The 26574-nt window shown below is 39.4% G+C and overlaps 1 protein-coding gene across 8 annotated transcripts in view; it reads left to right on the top strand.

Moving 5' to 3' along the window:
- Positions 1-26574, top strand: part of LOC129717439 (phospholipase A1 3-like) — a 63946-nt gene that overhangs the window by 26610 nt on the left and 10762 nt on the right. For 7 of the 8 annotated variants that reach the window (XM_055667330.1, XM_055667331.1, XM_055667329.1 and 4 more), the window contains 2 exons: positions 24519-24657; positions 24725-25332. In XM_055667330.1, the coding sequence (XP_055523305.1) occupies positions 24519-24657; positions 24725-25332 (747 nt within the window). Of the gene's footprint in view, positions 1-24518; positions 24658-24724; positions 25333-25402; positions 25688-26574 lie in introns of those variants that run through there. The other variant, XM_055667333.1, reaches the window with a different exon arrangement.

Genomic DNA, 26574 nt, shown 5'->3' with positions numbered 1-26574 from the left:
TGAGTGAAGAAGAACGTATTCAATTATGTGTTCCTGCCATTAGTGATACCATTCACCGTGCAACGCACGTGCTGTTTGAATAAACCTTTGTTAGGGTAGTTTAGGTCAATTCGAGAACAACATTCGATTTGTTCGAAAATAGCATAGATAAAGCGCTGATACTAGACACCTTGTTTTCCATGAGAAACAGTGATGGTCTAATGACAGCAAAGTAACTGCTTACTTTAACCACAAAACAAAACAGAGTAGCGATTAGCCTTTTTTATTGGTAGCTTATAGCGGTATATTTTTTTCAACGGCAGCGAAAAGTAACACTTTGATTGTTTTGAGACGCCACTTCGGAGCTCTCTTAAATTTGATGAGATAGAAATTCTGTGTCTTCTGCAAAGTTTCATAAACTTTTTTTGTCTACAACTTCGACGAAGGCTGCAAAGTTCTAGTGTGTAAGATAAAAAAGTTGCCACCTTTGTGGTCAAATCGTGAAACTAATTTAAGCATTCAAATTAAAGCCCTAGCTAAACCAAGTTTACAAGTGTAGGGAAAATGCGAGTGGAACGACCAAATGAAACCCATCTGGTTCAGAACGACACCAACGAAGCTGATGTTTCTAACACCAGTCAAAGCATTAAGACTCGTCTACACGGTATATTCCTTTCTTTTTTGTGAGCCGAAGTGCGTCGCTTGATAGTTTTTTTTTCACCGATTACAAGCAGTACAAACCCCCCCAAAACGAATTATCTGTATTTGCGCTTGGATGTACAGCATAAACCCTTTTTACGACTTGAGTATCTTACGTTTGCAAATATAGTTTAACTTGTTGATTACCGTTTCAAGTGAGTAGATTTTTCAATGTCGTAAAGTGTAATTTTTGTCCTAATATAAGTCGAATTGTACGTAAAATATCGAATATATTGTAGGCCTTGATGATGGCCCCATATAAGGGCCGAAACGTCGGTTATGAGCAGATAGAAATTACCGCAGTTCATTGGACTGTAAGCCGAAATATCAACTCTCTGTAATAAATATACCGAGAAACTTTGTAGAAGATAAGAAACTGGTTTGATAAACCCTGAGAGCGCTAATAATTTCGTTCCGCTAAATTTCATTCCTGGCCCAGCGTGCAATGGCAACCTAATAAACAGTAATTCTGGAGAGCTGCGTAGCCGCAAGGTTAGAGTCCGCTTTGTCAAGCGGATGGTCTTGGGTTCGAATCTTTGTAGAACCAGGCCATCCGATATCAAAAATGACTTAAGCATGGGTTTATTCTCAGGCTCCCCACCAGTTACCCTTCCTTTACGCTGAAATCTACAATACCTTTGCGTGACTTCCTCTTAACAAAAAATAAAGTCCCTCTTATCAATAAAACTGGCCAGAAGGACGCACGACGAAACTTCTCCAGGGAATTGTAATTGGTGATATTTGGCAAGAGGAACGAGTATCGTAGAACAGTAAGCGTGTAAGGAAGAGTATCACATTACACACAAAAGCACTGATGAACAATAATAATAAGCATGCCACTTTTCAATAGCGGTATTGTTATTAACAGAAGTGCGGGATACAGCAGACACCCGGGCATATCTCACAATAGATCTACGATTCTGATCGCAGTGAGGAAGTCCATACAGAAAAAAAAACAGTAATTCTGAACCATTATAATGAAAACAAAAATATATTAAAACTATCATTACAGAAAATATAGAAATAATGAAAATGGTGGTTGTTAATATGTAATAATAAAAAAAAATACAGGATATTTAGGAAACATGAAAATGGAAAACAAAAAGCTTTAAAATTATGGCAAAAACAAATGATGCAGAATATATAGATAATACAGAAAAATATAAAAGTTATGAAAATATAGGAATTTGGATAATATAATTTGGAAAATATGGGAACTATAGGACCAGAGGAAATATGGAAAATATAAAATAATAAAAATAAAAAGGATTTATAAAATAGAAAGAAAATATATAGAACATAGAAACTGTATAAAAAATATAAAATATAAAATCTGTGTTTGGTATAGAAAATATAGATAAGATAGAAGAAGTAAATTTTTAAACCAATTTTAACCATGTAGACTATATAGAAAATTTGGAAAAGATATGAAACAAAGAATACATACAGAATATATGAAATAAAGGAAAAATAAAAACACAGCTAATCTAAAAAATACGGGAACCATGGAAAATGCCAAAAATATTGCATAAATATGTACTCAACAAAGTAACCTCAACTTAACAAACATACAAAATGTAGAATATAAGAAGAATAATTGTTCAGACCTCGTTCGATTTTGCAACAATGAATATTCTTTGATTTTAAATTAAATATTTTCATTTTGTTCCTGAGAAAATTTTGCATTAAAAATACTAATCACCCTGAGGTATGAGCAAAACTCGAGTTACAGCATTTAAAAAAAATCTGATTAGCCCAAAATTTTTATTATTTTTTTGCTAATATCTCTGAAACTCTTTGATAATGGACATTCTGAATAACGCAGTTTGAAGGAAATTAGTAAAGGAATGAAAAACATAACCAATTTTGACCGACAGTGTTGCCAGATATGATATTTTCACAGGAGAAAGAGGCAAATGAGTATATTTTTATTTCACACTTGAAAATTACATCGTGTTCCAGGTTAAAATTTTACACACAAAATACTTGTCGCACAGAGGAATTATGGGTGAAACTCGATTAACAGCAGTCTTAAGAAAATTTCAAATTTTATTTCGAAATTTCCAATTTCAAATAGGGTATCGAACGTCTTCGTTAGTGGTTTTCTTTGGCCCCCTTTTGCATAAGATTACTGCAGAAAAACTGCCGAAGAAAACCACTGCCGAAGACATTCGATACCCTATGTATAAACAAGAAAAGCACTTTGATTTGTTGGCGCTACAAGATTTTCGTCATGGTTTCTCAGTATTTTATATTTTAGGCGTCGTACACAAATTACATAACGCTAAAAATCAAGAGTTCAGACCCCCTCACCTCCTATGTAACGATAGGTAACGTTCGATATGACTCCCCCTAAAATTAAGTAACGCTGAGCAGCCTGACTCCCCTCCAAAATTCTCAATTTCTAGCAAACATCACAGTTACGTAACTGTCTCTACTATCCCCTCTCCCTTACGTAACGATAAGTAACACAGAGTCAACCCCCCTCCCCCCCCCCCTTCATGCATTACGTAATATGTGTACGACGTCTTATTTCGGTAACACCTCTCCGATAACATTTTGTAGATGGTCTTCTCTGTTGAACTAAAACCGTTTTCAAAGATATAGAGTCGAAACCAGAATAGATTGCAGTATGTCTGGGATTGAAGCCTTGTAAAATAGGAGAAAAGCAAAAACTTAAATGACATGAAACCAGAGAAAAGTTTACTTCATTTTAAAAAAAAAACTGTAGATGTTTTGCCCATAATACCTCTGTGTGACAAGTATTTGGTGTGTGGATTCTTCTCAGACACACGATGCAATTTCAAGTTTGAAATAAAAAAATACTCATTTGCCGAAAAATGCAATTTTCCAACTGTAAAAATAACATATCTGGCAACACTGCCGGTCAAAATTGGTATTTTTTATTTGTTGTCTGATTTCCTTCAAATTGCGCCAGATTGTCCATAGTAAAAAAAATTCAGAGAGATTAGCAGAACTAAAAATTAAAATTGCAGGCTTATCATGAAAATATTACTTTATCAAATTGAATTAAATTTAATTCTTGAAAATGCTGTTACTCGAGCTTGGCTCATAACACCATGGGGCGAGAAGTGTTTCAAATGTAAAATTTTCTAAGAAACACGCTGGAAATATTTAATTTGAAATATAAGTATATTCATTTGCCGAAAACTACAATTTCATTTTTTCAAATGCCAAACAACTTTTCTGGCAACACTGCCACTTGAAATAAATGATGAAATTTAAACAAATTTAGAGGAATATACAACATTTGTTTGAAAGTAGATGGTGGTATCCAAAACCCGACTGTTGATCAAGGAGAGCTACGTAAATTATTGAAGAATTTTTTTCATTTAATACAAAACTTTGAAATGATTTGAGACAGGCGGTATTTTGAGCTCAGACAGACAGTGTTTTGAGCTGAAACATATTTTTATTATCCCCCAGCCGCAGGATGCAACACGCAATAGTGCGATAAACTGTTGCGTGGCTAAGAATGCTTTACTCTTGGTATCTGCTTCCATCTGAAACGAGAAGACTTTTTTTTTTCTCCACGCCGCAACACTGGCTGAGAGCTCTATCGGCCCAGTTCCACTGTTTGTCTACACGAAATGATATTCATGTTCCGGACATTTGTATTACATACGAAATAAATCCGATTTGAATCTTGCCAAGTTGGGGAAATGACAGAACTTGAAAAAAGGCGGAGCCACCTACAACATTGGTCTAAAATAAACATCGCGAAGCGAGATGATATTATGGTAACAAAAGCAGACAAGACAAAGGTTGGTATTGTGGGTATTACCCACCACAGTGTTCACTGGCGAGTAGTCTGGAAAGTGAAAAAAAAAAAAACACAAAAAACATAAAAAAACAAAAGTGTAGTCCTCGTGTAGCTACACCGCGAAAACGAATTCGACCAGAGTAAACTCGACCGGCACGAGAAACACAGTCTATTTTTTTCTCCCAATCTCTTTTCCTCTTCTGCCATGCTCAAGAAACAAACTGTAAAACGCACCGCAGATAGCTATGCTGTGTAATTATTTTATCCATACGTGTGAGAAAGTACACCATAGTTGGTTGTCTCTCAAGAGAGAGGTTTCAGATTTCACGGCGGTGCCTCCAGGAAGCTCACCAGATAAAAATCGTCTGTCGTTATCTTTTAGCATGTGCGTTGATTTGCTCTTTAGTGTGAGAGCAGTTGTTTTCGCAGTGAAAAATGTTCTCCTGCACTCTAGAGGTTTTCTTAGAAGTAAAGACAAGCATGCTAAGCATGACGTGTCTAGACGATAGCTGAATAAGATTGAACCACGACTTCACAGCAACATTTCGAACTTCATTCTCATGTTTGACATCAGTCAACGTAAGCAGGAACAGAATTTTGTTTATCTCTAGCCGCACAGCTGCAATATGCAACACGCGACAGTATAATAAATTGTTGCGTGGCTGAGAGCACTGTGCCCTTCGATTGTCTTTCTTCCAAGTTGCAACACGAAACGATGTTTTATTTTGTTGCGTGACGGTGAACTCTATCGGTCAAGTTCCACTGTTTGCCAACACAAAAGGAGATTCATTTTTCGTAGATTCGTATTACGTACGAAATGGAATCTCTTTGCATCTTGCGAAATTAGGAAAATGACATAACTTGCAGAAAAAGGTGGAGGTTCTTACAACATCGGTTATACTTTCGGCTAAGCAGTCACAAATATTAGAACGACTTATTTTATACTATCCGACGTCTCGTCACTGGTCAGTGAGATCTTTAGGGGTAACTGCGGGGATTTATTACATGATTAGAGGCTTTTAACATATTACAATGGTTAACAAATAGTTGTAGTCTAGCTGGTTGTCTGGGGTTATTGTGTCTGTGACTTACATATTATTTGTTCGTTCCTTGCCAAGATGCCACCAAACCTATAGAATGTACCCAAAATCGCCCCAATCAGTGTTGACGATAAGCTTTAAAAAGCATCTTGACAAGGAACGAACTGATAATATGTAAGTCACAGACACAATAACCACAGACAATCAGCTAGACTATAACTATTTGTTAATCATTGAACTATGTTGAAAGCCTCTAATCATGTAATAAATCCCCGCAGTTTCCCCTGAAATAGTCACTGACCAGTGACGAAACGTCGGATAGTATAAAATAAGTCGTTCTAATTTTTTGTGACTGCTTAGCCGAAAATATAACATAAGTTAAACGATTTGGAAAACATTATATCTAAAACAAGTGTTAATTAATTAATAATTATGCATCGAAGTAATACTCTGTAAAATTCTAGATTAATTTTAATGGTACACTCGTAGCATCTAATGAATAATTGTCGAATTATGATTACGGAATTATTCTCGCAGCACTTTTCTGTTGATAAATTCAACAGGTATTATAGATTTCAGCGAAAAGGAAGGATAAGTGGTTGGGGGGGGGGGGGCCTGAGGATGAACCCATGCTTAAAGTCCAGTTTTGACAACGATTGGCCTGATTCTACTAAGATTCGAACCCACGACCATCCGCTTGACAAAGCGGACCCTGTAACCTTGCGGCTACGCTGCTCTCCTTTGAGATGCATAACCTACAATATTTGTTTTATCAAAGTTTTATAGCGCTTGAAACAGCCAAAACAGTGCCATAAAACTTTGATAAAACAAGTTTTGTTACCTGTTTTAAAAAACGCGGTGAAACTTAAGTATCACGTAAAGTAAATCATTTATAGGGTGTTGTATCATGATCATCAAGAATTACAAAAATTTACCATGATCGAAACAATTTTTCTTATACGAGATTACTTCACTATTTAACGAAAAGATACTTCAAACATTTACTAGTATTATCAAACAACTTCTCCTGATGATGTTCAGAAAAATGAAATTTTTTAAGTAATACCATCAATAAAAAGTTTGTAAAAATAATCTATTTTCGAGTACAATTCGCCCTCACGATTGCAATAATGTCTTGTTTTTAAACAGTGATAATGGAGAAAAATATTAGTATATTTTTCAGTAAATGTTTCAATAACATCTAAATTTCATGTATATTGTGCGAAATATTTGCTTTAACTAGTGAACTTTAATTGGAATTATTGATGAAATGCGAAGGCCTTTCTTATACCATGATTGGAACACTTCTGAAACTTCACCGCTTCCTTTTGCCTGTGCTGGAAGTGACCATTTTGAAATGTTAAGAATAGTTTTAGGAAATTAAATTGTCTGCCTAGAATAATCGAATTCAAATGAATCTGAAATAAAATTGCTGGTTCGATTACGATACATTTTTGGTTCCGATCACGATTCTACATGATTACTTGTTATTCTCCTCAATATGTGAAAAATGCGAAGTTAAAATTCATCGCGCACTTCTTCACCGGCGTGAGCGCTGCCTGCTTGTTTTTTGACGTAGAACTACGTCTCTCAGGAAGTTCGGCTACATACTCGGCTACATAGGGATGTAACATGAAAATCTGAAATCGGAAAATGTGAAAAATATGTCCAATTCAAATGCTAATAAATCGGGTAGTTTTCGATGGATTTTCTTCGTTCTTTATTATTCAAACTATTGTACTATTGATAATTGTCAAGCCTTGTCCAAACGAAAAATTCGACCTCTGATTGGTCGTTATATGATTGCTTCCCAAGCACGGTCGACAGAATCATAGACCTTGAAATTTTAAATGTGCTATTTGGTTTATGTAAGAGCCTGTTTCAGCCGCTCATAATAGTTCTAGACAGCGACAACACCAGTCCTCCCTTAGCAGCAGCAGCAGTTGCAGCTGGTATCAGCATCGATAGTAGCAGGGCCAGCTGATGCAGTGGGGCACTTCCTCTAGTGAAATGCTGTCTCTATGCGATAGCGGGCACTAGTAAATGCATCCAATGAAAAGTTGTCTCATTTTGACAACACACCAACGTTCTGGAAAGCTGGCGTCTCAAAATACATGAGACGTCTAGTTTTAAGTGTTAAAACAGCTTTTCACTGTGTTATTCTATCACAAGGAATACCTTATTCGCACCGTTAGTAATAACGCAGAGAAGCGATCGGCATTTTATCCGATATTGAGTTAAACAGAAAATTGTCCTTTTCAGGATGAAATAAATACCTAATTGAAGAGTTAATATTTTACACCTTCAAATTTGGAACAATTAAAATTTGACCTAATCTCCATGACTCAGTACGTACTGAATTAACTTTTCGTTCAGTAATAAGCATAACACCCGAACAGCTTTTATTATCTGCATAAAAATTAAATTTTCACATAATCAAACCTTAAAAATTATTCAGCCTCAATTACGACAAAAAAAACTAAATTATTGTAAATGGTCAATCCTTGTAGCGCAAAATTTGATTGATCTGATTGGTCGTTAATATGATTGCTTCCCAAGCACGGTCGGCCGAGTTATAGACTTTGAAATTTGAAATGTTATATTTGGCCTATAAAAGGGCCTCAGCCGAAGCCGCTCATGATCCTGTGAAGCATAGTCAACCAAACAAATGAATTGAAGATTTGATATATTCTCGCTCTGCGCTATAACTAAAAGTTAATTATCTTTATTTGCATGCACATGCACACTCTAACTGTTGAAACTTGTTGGCGCCGCAAAATGTTTGTTCCTTTCCTGATCAGTGGGGTCGTATTTATATGTGCAAGTTAAATTCGGTAGTACTTCTCATTTGCACAGAATTTTAATAATATTCAATAAAAATAATGTATCAAACAACCTTATGTAGGTCTACGTCATAGTCAACCAAACAAATGAATTGAAGATTTGATATATTCTCGCTCTGCGCTATAACTAAAAGTTAATTATCTTAATTTGCATGCACATGCACACTCTAACTGTTGAAACTTGTTGGCGCCGCAAAATGTTTGTTCCTTTCCTGATCAGTGGGGTCGTATTTATATGTGCAAGTTAAATTCGGTAGTACTTCTCATTTGCACAGAATTTTAATAATATTCAATAAAAATAATGTATCAAACAACCTTATGTAGGTCTACGTCAACCTTGCGGTCGTGGCTTTGCATACAACCCTTGTGATTTTTGCACCACACTTCTATCTTCTGCTTTGTGCTAAGCCTCTGCTGCTTGCAGAAAAATATAATTTACTTCCTGTTACATTACAGCCGAGCGGAAGAAGAGTGAGAATACGCTGAGCTGAGAGACAACTTGAGTTTTCTCGTAGAAGAATGTGATTAGAAGTGGCGCCTAAATATTTTTTTTCCAGTTTCGAGATGTAAAGCAAACGTAATCTTCTTTTCTACTAAGTTGTTTGCAGCCTCCTCAGATACAGACGATTCGCTGCTCTCTTCAAACAAGTACATCGAATTGCTCACAAGTGTGAGAGAAGTTGTTTCCGCAGTGAAAGATATTCTCCTAGTGACGCTAGTGATTCTCTGAGGAGAAAGGACAAGCCTGCCTGTATGATTATTTTCACGCAGTATTAAATAAGTTTAGTATAAGTGAATCTAATAAAGTAAAAAATCAATCGTATCAATCATGACTATAAGATTTTCTGTTTTATCAATCTAAATAATGCATATTTTTAACATATTCGCTGTTCTTATCTAATAATAAAATATTTCAGTTGATTCGGGAAAAAGGAACAAAAAAATACATTAATAATTGTATAACGATACGAGTCAGGGTCGTTGCGATTAACTTCCGATTAAGGAACGAAAACTTAAAAATATGGTAAAATCGTTCTGAAAAAGTTATTGTCTTTTTTTTTGTTCATCTATAATTTATTTGACACGGCACAAATATAATTTAATGTTTACGGGGCCAATTATATCTGGTAGCTTACTTTCTAAAGTATCTTAGTAACTAAAAGCAAATTTTTTATCCTCGCTGCCGACTACGAGCTGAAACTAAATCTAACTTAAAGCTAGAATGTTTTGCATTAAAAGCACTGATTTGTTGTTTGATGGTTTTCCATCGCCATAGGTAAGCAGCATATTGAATATTGTCCGCTGCTGGGCCAAGATATTACGGACTGGCATATTGGGTTGTCTCCCTCGGGCCTTGAGAGTATCGTGCGGGTCTGATTGCTGTTTCCGGATCCGGGGTCTTAACGTGTTCTTGTCGTTAGGCTGGATGCAGGCGGAAGGGGGTAGGACTAAACTGGGGCGTGGATGGATTTCAGGAAAACGTATATAAGGGACATGTAGGATAGGTCACGGCTCGCCAAGACATCACGAACAGGAACAGCCGACTGCCTACCTTCGGCCTGCAGGGAAGCTATTAATTTAGACCTGGCGTCACGGTGTACAGTGCATGACCAAACAACGTGCTCTATGTCGTGATAACCCTCACCACAGGCACAGATACCACTTTCCCCGGGCCCAACACGACGGAGATGCGCGTCAAATCTATAGTGATTGCACATAAGCCTGGACATCACGCAAATGAAATCCCGACCTACATCCAACCCCTTGAACCACGGGTTCGTCGACACCTTGGGGATTATGGAATGTAACCACCTTCCCAGTTCCCCTCTGGTCCAAGCATTTTGCCAACTGATGATCGTATTCTGACGTACAAATGAGAAAAATTCATTAAAGGCAATTGGTCTTTCATAAATTCAACCGTTTGTTGCGCCCACCTTAGCCAAAGAGTCCGCTTTCTCATTGCCCGGTATCGAGCAGTGAGAAGGGACCCACGCTAAGGTAATCTGATACGATTTTTCGGGAAAAGCACTCAGATGTTCCCGTATTTTCCCCAGGAAATACGGAGAGTGCTTAACATCTTTCATCGATCGGAGAGCCTCAATGGAACTGAGACTGTCCGTAAAGATGAAATAATGGTCCGTGGGCATTTTTTCGATAATCCCTAGGGTGTACTGAATTGCAGCCAATTCTGCGACGTAAACAGAAGGAGGATTATCAAGCTTATGGGAGATGGTTAAATTGTTATTGAAAATACCGAAGCCAGTGGACCCATCAAAAGTGATCCGTCCGTCAGTGTAGAACATATTGTCGCAGTTGATGTTTCGATATTTATTGGAAAAATTTTCAGGGATCTGCTGCACGCGTAAATGATCCGGGATTCCACGAGTTTCTTCTATCATGGATGTATCGAAAAACACAGTAGAATCAGAAGTATTTGATAAGTCGACACGGGTTTGAGAATTAAGTTCGATTAACCTTTCAAAATTTTCAATCACAGGACGGTTCAAGACCTCACATTTGATAAGAATGCGAGAAGACAGGCTCCAGGAGCGGTTTTTCAATGGTAGTACTCCAGCTAAGACCTCCAAACTCATCGTATGGGTCGACTGCATGCAACCCAAGGCGATACGCAAACAACGATATTGTATTCGCTCCAGTTTGATCAAATGTGTGTTTGCTGCGGAGCGGAAGCAGAAACACCCGTACTCAATGACAGACAATATCGTTGTTTGGTAAAGCCTTATAAGGTCTCCTGGGTGGGCTCCCCACCATTGTCCGGTTATTGTACGAAGAAAGTTCACTCTTTGTTGACATGTTTTCATCAGATACCTAACGTGACAACCCCAGGTGCCTTTAGAGTCGAACCAGACACCAAGATATTTGTGTACCAAAACCTGAGAAATCGTTTTACCCATTAATTGTGCTTGAAGCTGAGCAGGTTCATGCTTCCTAGAAAAAACTACTATCTCAGTCTTCTCCGGAGAGAATTCGATACCTAGCTGTAAAGCCCAAGCAGACAAATTGTCCAAGGTATCTTGCAATGGTCCTTGCAAATCGGCAGCTTTGGCTCCTGTAACAGAGATTACACTGTCGTCTGCAAGTTGTCTTATCGTGCATGAATTTGCCAGACATTCGTCGATGTCATTTACATAAAAGTTGTAAAGAAGGGGCCTTAAACATGAGCCCTGGGGAAGACCCATGTAGCTAATGCGAAAAGTTGCCAAATCGCCGTGCGTAAAATGCATGTGCTTTTCGGACAGCAAATTGTGCAAAAAATTGTTCAAAATTGGAGAAAATCCTTGTCGGTGAAGTTTACCCGAAAGAATGTCAATAGAAACGGAATCAAAAGCCCCCTTAATGTCCAAGAACGCAGACGCCATTTGTTCTTTGCGAGCATACGCCAGCTGAATATCTGTTGAAAGCAACGCAAGACAATCATTCGTCCCTTTGGCACGGCGGAAGCCAAATTGAGTATCTGATAGTAGACCATTTGATTCGACCCAGTGGACGAAACGACGGAGTATCATTTTTTCCATCAATTTCCGGATACAGGATAGCATTGCAATCGGCCTATATAAGTTGTGATCAGAAGCTGGTTTCCCTGGTTTTTGGATGGCGATCAGCTTCACTTGCCTCCAATCCTGCGGTACAATGTTTTGCTCCAGGAACTTATTGAACAAGTTCAACAAGCGCCTCTTGGCATTGCCGGGTAGATTCTTCAACAAGTTGAATTTGATTCTATCTAACCCAGGTGCGTTATTGTTACAGGACAGGAGGGCAACTGAAAATTCTGCCATCGTAAAAGGTGATTCTATCGCGTCGTGACCCGGAGACGTATCGCGAACAAAGTTTTGCGCAGGAACAGAGCCCGGACATACTTTCCTGGCAAAATCAAATATCCACCGACTTGAAGACTCCTCGCTTTCGTTGACCGTTACGCGATTCCGCATTCTTCGGGCTGTGTTCCAAAGAGTGCTCATCGATGTCTCCCTCGACGTCTCGTTCACGAACCGACGCCAATATCCGCGTTTCTTTGCTTTAGCCAGGCTTTTAAGCTTGGTATTAAGCTCCGAATACCGTATATAGTCGTCGGGTATACCTCCCTTCTGGAAGGCCAAAAACGCGTCGGATCTTTGCGTGTAGACATCGGAGCACTCTTTGTCCCACCACGGAGTTGGAGGCCGCTCTTTGATCGTTACGCCGGGATATTTCTTCGTTTGGGCTTGCAACGCGGCGTCGAGGATTAAGCCCGCGAGGAGGTTGTATTCTTCAAGTGGTGGGTGATGTTGAATCGACTCGATCGCTTTTGAAATCATTTCCTCGTATAACTTCCAATCGACATTCCGTGTGAGGTCATACGGAATGTCAATTGGTCGCATGCGAGTTGAACCGTTAGTAATTGAAATAAGAATAGGCAAATGGTCGCTACCGTGAGGATCGAGGATTACCTTCCATGTGCAATCCAACCGTAGCGACGTCGAACATAAGGATAGATCCAAAGCGCTTGGGCGCGCTGGAGGTTTCGGGATACGTGTCATTTCACCGTTGTTTAAAATAGTCATGTCGAAGTCATCGCAAAGGTTATAGATTAAAGAGGAGCGGTTATCATTGTAGGGGGAACCCCAAGCCACACCATGAGAGTTGAAGTCTCCCAAAATCAAACGTGGCGAGGGAAGAAGTTCTATTAAATCAAAGAGCAGCCGTTGCCCGACCTGTGCTCTGGGAGGAATATATATTGAGGCAATACAAAGCTCTTTACCTTGTAAATTCATTTGACATGCTACAACTTCGATGCCTGGAATCGAGGGGAGGTTAATACGATAGAAAGAATAGCACTTTTTAATCCCTAAAAGTACTCCTCCATATGGGGTGTCTCGATCAAGGCGAATAATATTAAAATCATGGAAGTTGAGATCAATATTTGAAGTAAGCCAAGTTTCACAAAGGGAAAATGCATCGCATTTGTTTCTATTTATTAAAACTTTAAATGAATCCATTTTTGGTGAAATACTTCTACAATTCCACTGTAAGACAGAGATAAAATCCTTCGTATACGCAGTTGAATTAGGCATCGAAGGATACAATCGCTGCAAGGAGGGGCCATTGGGCAGTCAACTGCTTCAAAAATGATCTAACTGTTGGGAGGAATGCTGTAAGAAAAATTTTAATAGGATCGGGTATATTGAAATTTTCAAAAATCCAGTCCACAATGTCAGAAAATTTCACTAATCCAGAGTTTGTTTCATCAACTGGGAGTGCAAAAGGAACAACTGGGGTTTTAGATGTTCCTGGCAGTGCTGGGAACTCCTTCTGGGACTTTAAATTTGCAAGCCCAGGAGGAGTTTGCTTCGGTTTTTCCGCAGCACTGTTTGGTTTGTTTGCAACTTTCATTTCACTTTGGGAAATCTTAGGACCTTTTCGGGGATGTTTAGGAGAGGAAATATTTTTCCTCTTTCTAGACGCCCCAGGATTGGCATAAGTTGTTCCCGCTGGTGAATCGTCAGAATCGGTTTCATCAGAGGACAACAGATCAAAGGGGTTCGATGTTATGGTAGAAGTGGTCACGGTCTTCTTCAGCATCTTAGCGTAAGATCGCTTTGAACGCTCCTTAAGTGACCGCTTGATTTTATCTCTGCGTTGCATGTACACCGGGCATGTGGAGAGCTCATGCTGATTTTCCCCGCAGTGAATACATTTTTCAGCAATTACACTGCAAGAATCGTCAGCATGTGTTTCTCCACACTTGCTACATCGTGCTTTATTGCAGCAGTAGGCGGCTGTGTGGCCTAGCTGCTTGCAATTGGTGCAATTCATAACACGGGGTACATACAATCGCACAGGCAGACGAACCCGATCGATCGAGACGTGGCTAGGGAGAGCAGATCCGGCAAACGTAACACGAAACGAGTCTGACGGAGTGTACACTTTTGTGCCGTTGACAAGAGACACAGACCGCAATTGCTTGCAATCTATGATCTTTACTTTTACGTCGTGACACAAAGCATTTTTGAAGCAGCCAAAACCGCTTGCCAAGATACACTCGACCGACAGACTCGAATCGGTTATGACACCGTCGATCTCCACGTCTCGTGCGGGTATATAAACGCGATACTCGCGTGTGAAAAGCTCGGAGCGAGCAATAGCGTTGGCCTGTTCCAGGTCGCTGACCACGACACGGAGCTTGTTGGGTCTGACCTTGGAGATTTCGGTTACGGCCTTGTACCCCTCCGTCAGGTCTTTCGAAATCTGCAGGATGTTTAACGGTTTCGATTTCGGTCCTGCTTTTGGCCGAAAGAAAACAGTAACAGTAAGCCCTGAGATCCGTCCGGGTAAAGCCTGGGGCGAGGGGGGACTGGAGAATTAACAGAGGAAGGGTTGGCAGGAGGGACAGGGTTGGAGGGGTTCGGGGATGGTGGCACGGGAGGCGAGGGATCTACATCCATCGCGCTAAATCTAGCGCACTAGCGCCGACAGAACACGTACCTCTTTACTTCTCCTTTCAGCAGGGTTGGTTGTCCGAACGGTCGAAGCTGCAGCCGTTGCAGCCAGCAGCACCAATACAGCAGCTCCAAACAGCCACCAGCAGCGAGCCGGGTGTGTGATCACTCAGCACAGCGACACAACTCGCTGTCAACTGTTGGCTTCTTCTTTTTCCTCCTTTGTGTTGAGATTCTCGTCCACTGCTGTAGCACAAATCACTTAGCAGCCAAATCGGCTTACGCACCAGCAAACAGCCACGATGCGAAACAGTTGCACAAAGGCGGGCGACCTTGAACCTTCACTCGACCAGGCAAACAATGCCAACACTTGCTCGCGCGTCTTTTGTTTTATATTCTATCGGAGCGATCACCAAACACGTCCGATACTGATGCGTGTTCGGCACAGAACGGAGTTATTGTCTTGTTCTTCAATGAATTTTCATTTTGGAAGCATTCCAACTCATTTTGTGTGTTCTGTTACAATTTGTATATCATTTTTCAAGTTTATATTTACTCACGTGCTATTATTTTCAATCGGATCTTTTTATTGAATGGAGTTTTTTTTCACGCAATTTTTTTTCAAGTTACGCGGTTTTTTTATACGCGGATTTTTTTTTCAACGCGGTTCAACTAACCGCGTGAAAAAAGACCCCAGTGTATCTGAAATGCAGATAATTTTTGAAATTATTTTGCAAGCAAAAAAAAAACAAAAGAAATGACTCAACAAAATCTGGAAATGTGCACAATAGACTGAAATTAATTTTTATCTATACATATTATCAATTATCTAATATGGCTTCACGGTTTCAAAGCTGTAGTTTTCATCTTCGTTCAACATAATCCGACAGATTGCTCACCTTCTCACTGGTGTACAAGTGATTGAAACCAATAGCACCCCTTGCACAGCAATATTACAACCCAAATAGCAATCATTTGCATCGTGGCTCCCGTTCCGAGACAGGATGTGCAAATATTAATCCATCCGATTTAGCGCCTCCAATGCGGTGCCGCTTTGTTGGGTCGATTTTTGGAACAATTAAACTCAATTACGCACTAAGTTGGGTCAAATCAAACAAGCGCATGCAGTAGCGGACACGCACATGATGTTATAAACTGAGCTTCTGCTCACTGCACTACCGTATCGATCCGTTGCCGGTTGACGAGCATCGGAGACCCGCACAAATTGACTTGCATTGCATCTGCTGCTGCTGCTGCGTGTTTGGGTGGAAGTCGAGCAGCAATCGTGGTGCAGTGTCGGTTGCAGTTCCATCCTCTGTCAGATGGGCAAGAGTGAAATGTTACTTGTCACTTTTTATGAGTCTGTCAACTATGTCATCGCGTCTGGAAATGCCATATCATTAGGGCGAACCGTTCTCGAGTGGAGTCTGGGTTGGACTGGCGAGTAAATAGAAGGAATAAAATTGAAAAAAATAACATGCCAGCAGTAAAATAAGATAATCATTCCGATTCTCGTCAAACATCTCATTTTGCAGTGCGGACCCGGGTGCGGGTTTGGACGAAGGACGAAGGAGCAAAAAAAAAAACTCAACTCTCGCCAAGTCATCTGTTTCCCTCATCTCGACTTTCTAACGGCTATCTCCGGCAGAGGCCCATTCAGAAACCGGTCGAGCGGAAGAATTTAACAAGAAGTAGTTTGAACGCGCTACTTCGCCCCAACCATTACTGAACCGATTCCCCTTCCGCGCTGGTCTCCGCCGAGAAGGTCCTGCAGTGGATCCTCTAGAATATTTCTTCCCGTTTCGACCGCTGCCGGGGAGTGGAAAGTGCAGCCTTCCTCCAATTATCTATCTGTCTTACTGCTGCTGGTTCAGTTCGTCCTCTCGGTGCGCTGGAAGGCGATGACAAAAAATCTACATATCCAACCGCAGCAGTGGATCTCGGCGGCTCCACATGACTTCGTGACTTTGACATGACTTTGCATTTTTCAATAGTTGCGGTTGGAGTTCTTCATTCCTCGAAGGGACAGGAAATCTCATTTTGAAAATGAATTCTCCCCATTAATGAAACGGGTTGTGTTCGACCGGCAGGCGGTTGTTGGAGCTGTGGAATGTCCTATTGTAGAGCTTGGTTTAAGTTACGTTCGTTTTTGTGTTGTTCTTAAAAATATTTCACGCTATAATTGAAAAGGCAACTCCCCTTCAAATTCAAGCTCAAATGATGTAGTAATTTAAACGAACCGGAAAAATCAGAATAAATAGGTCCCTCATGCACACACACAAGCTTTAAAATATCGGCGTCATTGACTCGAAAGACCATCCACATTTGAAGTATATGCCTAATTAGAATTCATTTCAATGGTAGCATATAAAAAGCCACTCCGCTTCGCTTATCATTGTTCGTGGATGAATTTTCTGAAACTAGAATGAAACAAAAAAAATGGACATTCCTGCTAATTTCGGCCATAATCATTATGCCTATTCCACCGAAATCCGATCGATTTGAAGCTATACAATTTTTCATTATTCTCGCGGTGTAACGTTGCGATGTCTGTGCAAAACAAGAGGGCGCACAGCGGGAATTCACTTCCTGTGGGGTTGTAGGAACTTGAACAAAAAAAAAAAAAAAAAAAAAAATCAAGTCTTGTTGAGTTCGGCAGCAATTTGCTACGGTCCGTCGCCAGCAGAATCCCGCTTCGCTTTTGGTTGGGAAATATTACTAGGGATGAGCTGCTGCTGCTGCTGTATTTTGCCAAACGACGAGGAGATAACAAATGGAGTCGATGAAAGCAGGGCAGGATGCATTGCTGCTCATGGAGAGACGCGACCGCGCCTTCAGAATTGCACATTCCACTACAGACTACGCCGTTGCTGCTGCTGTTGTTAGGGAGGTTCTACGTGCGGGTAATAATTGGATTGGTTATTGCTCGTCAATTTCGTTAATATATATGTTAAGAAAAATCTCAATCCATTCTCCGAAGGATTTTTAAATATCCATAAAAACACTTTTCATACATTTTTCATATTAATTTTGAAGAGCTGTAAACGATGCGACTTTAAAGTCCGTCCTTTTCAAGAACACATTTTTTTTCGAAGTATGTTGTATGATTTCTCTCAAATATATACTGCTTTATCAGCAGAAAATGTTCAATTTCTGCTTGGTTAATTGTAAACGGTAAATGGTTAATTTCGATTGAGATCGAATTTAAATTTCGTCTATAATATTACTATGGTATGTATGGTGATAGCCTTACCATCATTTTCGTGTTTCGTGGCGAAATCGGAGGAAAAGTTTCAAAATCAAATATGTTTATACATTTCCACGACCACAACCTGCTTTTTCCACCTAAATTTCTATTTTTAACAACGGCTTTTACCCGTTAATATTCGAGTTCATTAAGCAGACAATGTGTGCAGTGGGGAAAGTGAAAAATAAGCAAACTATAAATATGATACAGATTTGGAAAAATATACCGCATCCCGACGGGACTTGAACCCGCAATCTCCCTGTCTCCGGCATGGTGTTTTGACCAATTAAACTACGGGGGACGGTCAGCAGTGGAATGTGATACGCATATAGATTGTGGAACAGTACCACCGTCCCCCGTAGTTTAATTGGTCAAAACACCATGCCGGAGACAGGGAGATTGCGGGTTCAAGTCCCGTCGGGATGCGGGATATTTTTCCAAATTTGTATCATATTTCCAGTTCGCTTATTTTTCGCTTTCCCTACTGCACAGATTGTCTGCACAATTTGCTTATTACCATAATGCATAATGAAAAAGTTGGAAAACCAATTTCATTTCTGACGCTTTCTTATTGTGCGAATTTTTATCAGTTTGTGTTTTTTTACTGACCCGTAGTGGTGTTTACGTTTATATACAGTAAATTTAAACGTTTATATACAGTAAATTATATTTGCAATGCTTTGTATTGCAGAGTTATTTGGTTATTTGGCATGGAAACGCTTTAGATCACAATATTGTTCAACTTCCTCGTCTTAGACCGATTCAAACAAACAGACAATAGATTGCTATCTCAGAAGAATGAAAAATACTATAATACACAAAGTGGATCCGATTTAAATTAGCATACCACGGGAAGGCTGCTGGGGCCACGTACAAATGAGCATGGTTTACTCCAAAGACATATTTTTGGGACTGAGTTAAATCAATAAGCAATAAGAATATTGTTGGCGCCACGCACTCTACGCGTGTGTGGTTTGTATCATGAAATATATATCATTAGTAAGCCTCACACAAATTTAAATCTGCAAAAAATTGAGTTTGAAAAATATGCTGGTCGCAATCTTTTGATGAGCAGTTCTACTACTTTGTTTGTCTATCCACAGTCTGCTAGAGCTTCAAGTACTCATCGGCGCCAATTACACAAAATAGTGTATGAATTAAAAAAAAGTTTATCGTGAAAATATGCATGAATTAACGGACTACTAATTATGAAAATTTAGTAAATATAACAATAAAATTGAACAAAAATGGACAAGTAATTAAAATACTTCAAACAGGTAATTGAAAGCTAGGTCAAGGTGAAAATGAGTGCAATAAATTCATTCCGCGTGACACGAAGCCACCCGTCCCGGAAGAAAACAGGTTTTATCTTTGAGCGAATATCGTTGGTGACAGCGGCGGGATTTTCCAATTACATTGGTCGACAAAAGTGAAAAAAAAAAATGTTGCACAAATCTGGCCTTTAGCAGTACTTTTCGGCGATTCTGAGCTCAATTTGAGATCATTTTCTATTTTGGCCTTTTCTGGCTTTTAAAAGCACTTTTCGGCGATTCTGAGCTCAATTTGGGATCATTTCCTATTTTGTCTTTTTCTGGCCTTTAGAAGCACGTTTTGGCGATTCTGAGCTTATTTTGGGATCATTTTCTTGTCTGAATTTTCTGTCCTTTAGAAGTAGTTTTCGGCAATTCTAAGCTCAATTTGAGATCTTTTTCTATTTTGGCCTTTTCTGGCCTTTAGAAGCACTTTTCGGCGATTCTGAGCCCAATTTGGGATCATTTTCTATTTTGGCCTTTTCTACAGTTTTCGACAATTCTGAGCTCAATTTGGGATCATTTTCTATTTTGGCCTTTTCTAGCCTTTAAAAGCACTTTTCGGTGAATCTGAGCTCAATTTGGGATCATTTTCTAGTTTGGCCTTTTCTGGCCTTCAGAAGCACTTTTTATTTGGGATCATTTTCTATTTTGGTCTTTTCTGGCTTTAGAAGCAGTTTTCGGCGATTCTGAGCTCAATTTGGGATCGTTTTCTAGTTTGGCCTTTTCTGGTCCTTTAAAGCAGTTTTCGGCGATTCTGAGCTCAATTTGGGATCATTTTCTATTTTGGCCTTTTCTGGCCTTTAGAAGCACATTTAGGCGATTTTGAGCTCAATTTGGGATCATTTTCTATTTTGGCCTTTTCTGGCTATTAGAAGCAGTTTTCGGCGATTCTGAGCTCAATTTGGGATCATTTTCTAGTTTGGCCTTTTCTGGCCTTTAGAAACACTTTTTGGCGAGTTTGGCCTTTTCTGGCCCTCAATTTGGGATCATTTTCCATTTTGGCCTTTTCTGGCCTTTAGAAGCAGTTTTCGGCGATTCTGAGCTCAATTGGGGATCATTTTCTAGTTTGGCCTTTTCTGGCCTTTAGAAGCACTTTTCGGCGATTCTGAGCTCAATTTGGGATCATTTTCTAGTTTGGCCTTTTCTGGCCTTTGGAAGCACTTTCTGGCGAATCTGAGCTCAATTTGGGATCATTTTCTAGTTTCGCCTTTTCTGGCCTTTAGAAGCACTTTTCGGCGATTCTGAGCTAAATTTTGGATCATTTTATATTTTGGCCTTTAGAAGCACTTTTTGGCGAATCTGAGCTCAATTTGGGATCATTTTCTATTTTGGTCTTTTCTGGCTTTAGAAGCAGTTTTCGGCGATTCTGAGCTCAATTTGGGATCGTTTTCTAGTTTGGCCTTTTCTGGTCCTTTAAAGCAGTTTTCGGCGATTCTGAGCTCAATTTGGGATCATTTTCTATTTTGGCCTTTTCTGGCCTTTAGAAGAACATTCAGGCGATTTTGAGCTCAATTTGGGATCATTTTCTATTTTGGCCTTTTCTGGCTATTAGAAGCAGTTTTCGGCGATTCTGAGCTCAATTTGGGATCATTTTCTAGTTTCGCCTTTTCTGGCCTTTAGAAGCACTTTTCGGCGATTCTGAGCTCAATTTGGGATCATTTTCTATTTTGGCCTTTTCTGGCCTTTGGAAGCACTTTCTGGCGAATCTGAGCTCAATTTGGGATCATTTTCTAGTTTCGCCTTTTCTGGCCTTTAGAAGCACTTTTCGGCGATTCTGAGCTAAATTTTGGATCATTTTATATTTTGGCCTTTAGAAGCACATTTTGGCGAATCTGAGCTCAATTTGGGATCATTTTCTATCGTGGTCTTTTCTGGCTTTAGAAGCAGTTTTCGGCGATTCTGAGCTCAATTTGGGATCATTTTCTATTTTGGCCTTTTCTGGCCTTTAGAAGCACATTTAGGCGATTTTGAGCTCAATTTGGGATCATTTTCTATTTTGGCCTTTTCTGGCCTTTAGAAGCAGTTTTCGGCGATTCTGAGCTCAATTCGGGATCATTTTCTAGTTTGGCCTTTTCTGGCCTTTAGAAGCACTTTTCGGCGATTCTGAGCTCAATTTGGGATCATTTTCTAGTTTGGCCTTTTCTGGCCTTTGGAAGCACTTTCTGGCGAATCTGAGCTCAATTTGGGATCATTTTCTAGTTTCGCCTTTTCTGGCCTTTAGAAGCACTTTCCGGCGATTCTGAGCTAAATTTTGGATCATTTTATATTTTGGCCTTTAGAAGCACATTTTGGCGAATCTGAGCTCAATTTGGGATCATTTTCTATCGTGGTCTTTTCTGGCTTTAGAAGCAGTTTTCGGCGATTCTGAGCTCAATTTGGGATCATTTTCTATTTTGGCCTTTTCTGGCCTTTAGAAGCACATTTGGGCGATTTTGAGCTCAATTTGGGATCATTTTCTATTTTGGCCTTTAGAAACACTTTTTGGCGAATCTGTCCTCAATTTGGGATCATTTTCTATTTCGGCCTTTTCTGGCTTTAGAAGCAGTTTTCGGCGATTCTGAGCTAAATTTGGGACCATTTTCTAGTTTGGCCTTTTCTGGCCTCTAGAAGCACTTTTCGGCGATTTTGAGCTCAATTTGAGATCTTTTTCTATTTTGGCCTTTTCTGGCCTTTAGAAGCAGTTTGCGGCGATTCTGAGCTCAATTTGGGATCATTTTATAGATTGGCCTTTTCTGGCCTTTAGAAGCTCTTTTTGGCGAATCTGAGCTCAATTTGGGATCATTTACTATTTTGGCCTTTTCTGCACTTTTCGGCGATTCTGAGCTCAATTTGGGATCATTTTCTATTTTGACCTTTTCTGCAGTTTTCGACGATTCTGAGCTCAATTTGGGATCATTTTCAAGTTTGGCCTTTTCTGGCCATTAGAAGCACTTTTAGGCGAATCTGAGCTCGATTTGGAATCATTTACTATTTTGGCCTTTTCTGCACTTTTTGGCGAATCTGAGCTCAATTGGGGATCATTTTCTATTTTAGCCTTTTCTGGCCTTTAGAAGCACTTTTTGGCGATTCTGAGCTCAATTTGGGATCATTTTCTATTTTGACCTTTTCTGGCCATTAGAAGCACTTTTCGGCGATTCTAAGCTCAATTTCATTTCATTTTTTATTTTGGCTTTTTCTCGCCTTTGGAACCACTTTTCGGCGGTTTTGAGCTCTATTCGGGATCATTTTCTGTTTTGGCATTTTCTGGCCCTTAGAAACAATTTTCGGCGGTTCTGAACTCAATTTGGGGTCATTTTCTGTTTGGCCATATCTGGCCCTTAGAAGCACTTTTCGGCGATTGAAAGGTCAATTTGGGATCATTTTCTATTTTGGCTTTTTATGGCCCTTAAAAGCCAGAAAAAGCTTTTTTCAAGTGAGCCTTATTAGGGGTAGAAATTCGTGTTATAAATTCATTCCGAGCGACACAAAGCGGGAAGAAAATTGGTTTTATCGTTATAGTGTATTGGTGACAGCGGCGGGATTTGTCAATTGCAGTCACTCCATATTATAGGTCAGCTAAGCATAATCGTGGTTTCGACTCATCGATAAAACAATCGAAACCAAATGATTAAACCTCCGTATTTTCACTAATTTGTGGTAGATATATCAAAGGTTGATGTTGAATATAAGTTTCCGTTCATACAGAATTTGAAGGTCAGTTTCTGACTCTTTCAGAATTCTTAATTAAAACAATTTCAATAATAAATAATTGTTCCATGTTGCTCAGGTTTCTTTTGTCATACTTTGGGGGTTTGTATGTTTTAACTGAGGCGGTAAGAGCACAACATTTCAAGCTAAAAGGCAAGAGTTCGATTCCCGATGCAGTAAACTGTTTTTCGGTTTGAAAAATCGTTTGGCTTGCTTGGAGCATAAGTGTTATCAATAACTGAAGGAATACTTAATACTTCTACGTTGAGTATGAAGCCATGAAGAAAAATGTGCTGCAGCATAGAGTCCTAAACTATATTGCAAGCAAAGTTTAGGAATCAATGATCTACAGGGTTTATTGATTTTAATGACCAAGAAATAATGAAAATTCAAGATGGATTTTCGTGGCGAACTTCTGAAATATGAAACAAGTATTCAAAGTTCGAGAAATTAATATTTAAAGCTAAAGCAATAGGGGCTTTACTGAATACTTAACAACAACTACGCGCAAATTCACAAAAAAGATTTCAACATAAGGCAGAATTATACAGATCCTTGGTGACAGCGGCGGGATTCGCCATAAAAATCGCAATAAAATTTGTTTTGATAGAAACATTACAATGCTCTTCGAAGGTATTCGAAAATTCAAAACAAAGTATGAAACAACTTTATACGTGAGTTACAGACAAATTAATAAAAAAAATAATAAGAAACATGTACAAATTAAAAAAAAACTTTATGGAATGATAGAAATTCAGTAGTCGACTAATACAAACACCATCTTCTTCAGTACGCAAACTATAAAATAGATCGAATTTAGCGTTCCGCCGAAAAGAAACAAATAGAATCAATCAATTTTCCAAAAATCATTCCAATTCATACTGTTCGCGTTTAGTTCGAATTGAATTAGCACCACCCGAACCGCGGCTGCTGCTGTGCTAGGGATTCGCCCAGCAGACCGAGCGATGTTTGTTTGACCATTTTCCAGCTATAAATCATGAGTTTAATTTACACTCTATTTACATATCGTATTGTATTGTCAATTTGGTGGATGAAGAACTATGACCGGTTCGGGACTCGCGCTGCGAGCACTCGGGCGATCCAATCCCGCTCCTTCCGCCTCGAGGTCCTAGCCGGTGAACTCCGTCCGAGACAGTCTGAAACGATGTCCAATTCAATATCGTTCCGATTTTTAGTTGATTCCGGCATCCGACTCGAGCTCGCGCTCCGGTGGACAGATCGAACCAGCGGCTAAGCTGCTAGTCGCCGTCTCCCGCATTCCCAATTCACCACCAGTTGGACTATTCGATCTCTCGAACAATATTTGAATGGCGAATATTAATCCTTTTTCGCTTGTTCATTGGTTTCTTGGTACTCCGCTGGGGGGGTTAGTCGGACGCTCGGTTCGCTTGTATGACAGGATTAATATCATACTCTGTGTTTTTTTTGTCTTTCCGCTTCCATATTCATTCGTGGCCTTCGGATGCAGCGTCCCCCGCGTTGGATGAGGATGAATTGCTAGCCAATAGGGTGGGCATCGTGGTGGGAGCGGTCGGAAATACGCTGTCACAGCTCTTCTTCGGCACAGATGAGGTCCGGTCCGAGGTGACCTTCTGGTGTTCGAAACCGTGAGTTTTTTATATTGTTAAAATTTAAAATGAAATAATTAATTTTTTTTGTGTGTTGAAATTTCAGCGATCATCTGGCATATCAGCAAGTGTTTGTTAACGATCCGTACGTTCACAAAAAAATAGATATTACGAAGCCTATAGTTTTCCTAACCCATGGCTGGACGGATAATGTCAACCGAACTTGGGTACGGGAGATTGTCGTTGATTATATTAAACACTTTGGAGGTAACATCTGTGCTGTGGACTGGAGCTATCTGGGCTTAGTGGAGTACAATCTGGCGGCTCGGAACACCGGCAAAGTTGGCCGGTATCTCGCCAAGTTCATTAAATTCCTTCTCGCGCAAGGACTAACCATCGAGCAGGTGACACTGGTGGGACACAGCATGGGGGCGCACATCTCCGGAATCGCTGGTGCTGCCCTGGATGGGAAAGTGCCGATGATTGTCGCCTTGGATCCAGCGGGACCATCCTTTACGAAACCCTTCCTGGTATCGCCCCAAAAGCGACTGGACAAAACGGATGCCTTGTTTGTGCAGGCGATTCACACTGACAAGAACATCATTGGAACGGCCACGAATGTGGGACATCAGGACTTTTACACCAACAACGGAGCGAGTCCGCAGCCGGGCTGCGAATTCCCGCTGGTCAACAATGACACCACGAAAGCGTATCGTAAGTAAAACTGTGCTCAGAAAAGTTCAGTTAGTTTTTAATTTTCTTACTGTGCTTGCCTTTCTTTTAGAACGATATGGCAATAATCGTGAAAATCGAAGTTCTTAATGAAGTCCAATGGGTCGAATGTCGTATACCACTTTGATGAACTAAGCATTTTCTGTTTACTGTACAAATTTTATGTTAAAATGAAACATAAATTTTTTCAGCAATTTTTCGAACTGCTTTAACAAATCTGACGAAAAATTTCAAGTTATGAAAGCCACGAAAAGAAGCTTTATCCAAAGATTGTAAAACATATATTTCCTTAAACCATTCCCAGCGGAGAGAAATCAGCTTTTACCCCGAAAAATGACCTTCAAACTCTTATTACTCAGCAACCGCATGTACAATTGACACAAACTGGGTTGCGTTTTGTAGATCGATCTGTTCTCTAATCTTATTGAACAGTTCGAAATATCAAGTATAGTTGTTGAGCTGTAATCAAAGTTGTTGAGCTGTAATCAAAGATGTCAGGGAAGTCGGAAGTTCGGTTCAATTTCAACAGTAAAACACGCATTGTCATAGGCAGCGCTAAAAAATAAGATATTTGGAAAATTATCTGAATGTCTAATTGTTGTTCTCCATACGTACATTATTTTAGTTCATGAGGCAGGAACTAGGAAAAATATAATACGGAAAAAATCACAGTAAATTCTACGACAAAAAATTTCGCTTCGTGCATAACGGATTTCTCGCTAGAATAACTTTTAACAAGCGTTTACATTTTTTTTAAAATAAAAATCGATATTCATAAAAAACGAAAAGAGATAACCAAGAAATAGATCTTTTTGATTTTTTTATATTTTTATTCAAAAATATCGAAAAAAATTAATTGAGAACTTACAGTGAAAAAAAAAAAAGATTTTGAAAACATAAACAGATATAGAAAAAGGTCATCTCAAATATTATTAAACTTGAGTTTTGGCTCGAATTTTTGGATACTTTCGAAAATAATGTGCAAAAGTTAAAACAATACAAATCAAAACATTCAAAAAGAAGAAAAGTCCAAAATTGGTATAGAGTGAAATTTTTTTTAAGTCCAAATGTCTAGAAGTCCCAAGAATAACTAACTCGACAATTGAAACGAACATACAGTAAACAACTTATTTCAAAATCTACACAATGCAAGAATACAGCAGATTTTTTTTTCAACTTACTAGTAGGTCATATTTAAGGTACAAATGAGTGTGGTAAATGCTT

This window comes from Wyeomyia smithii, chromosome 1, assembly GCF_029784165.1.
Source record: "Wyeomyia smithii strain HCP4-BCI-WySm-NY-G18 chromosome 1, ASM2978416v1, whole genome shotgun sequence".
Lineage (NCBI taxonomy): Eukaryota > Metazoa > Arthropoda > Insecta > Diptera > Culicidae > Wyeomyia > Wyeomyia smithii.
Note: the sequence above shows the minus strand (reverse complement) of the source record. Positions and strands in the feature narration are given on the sequence as shown.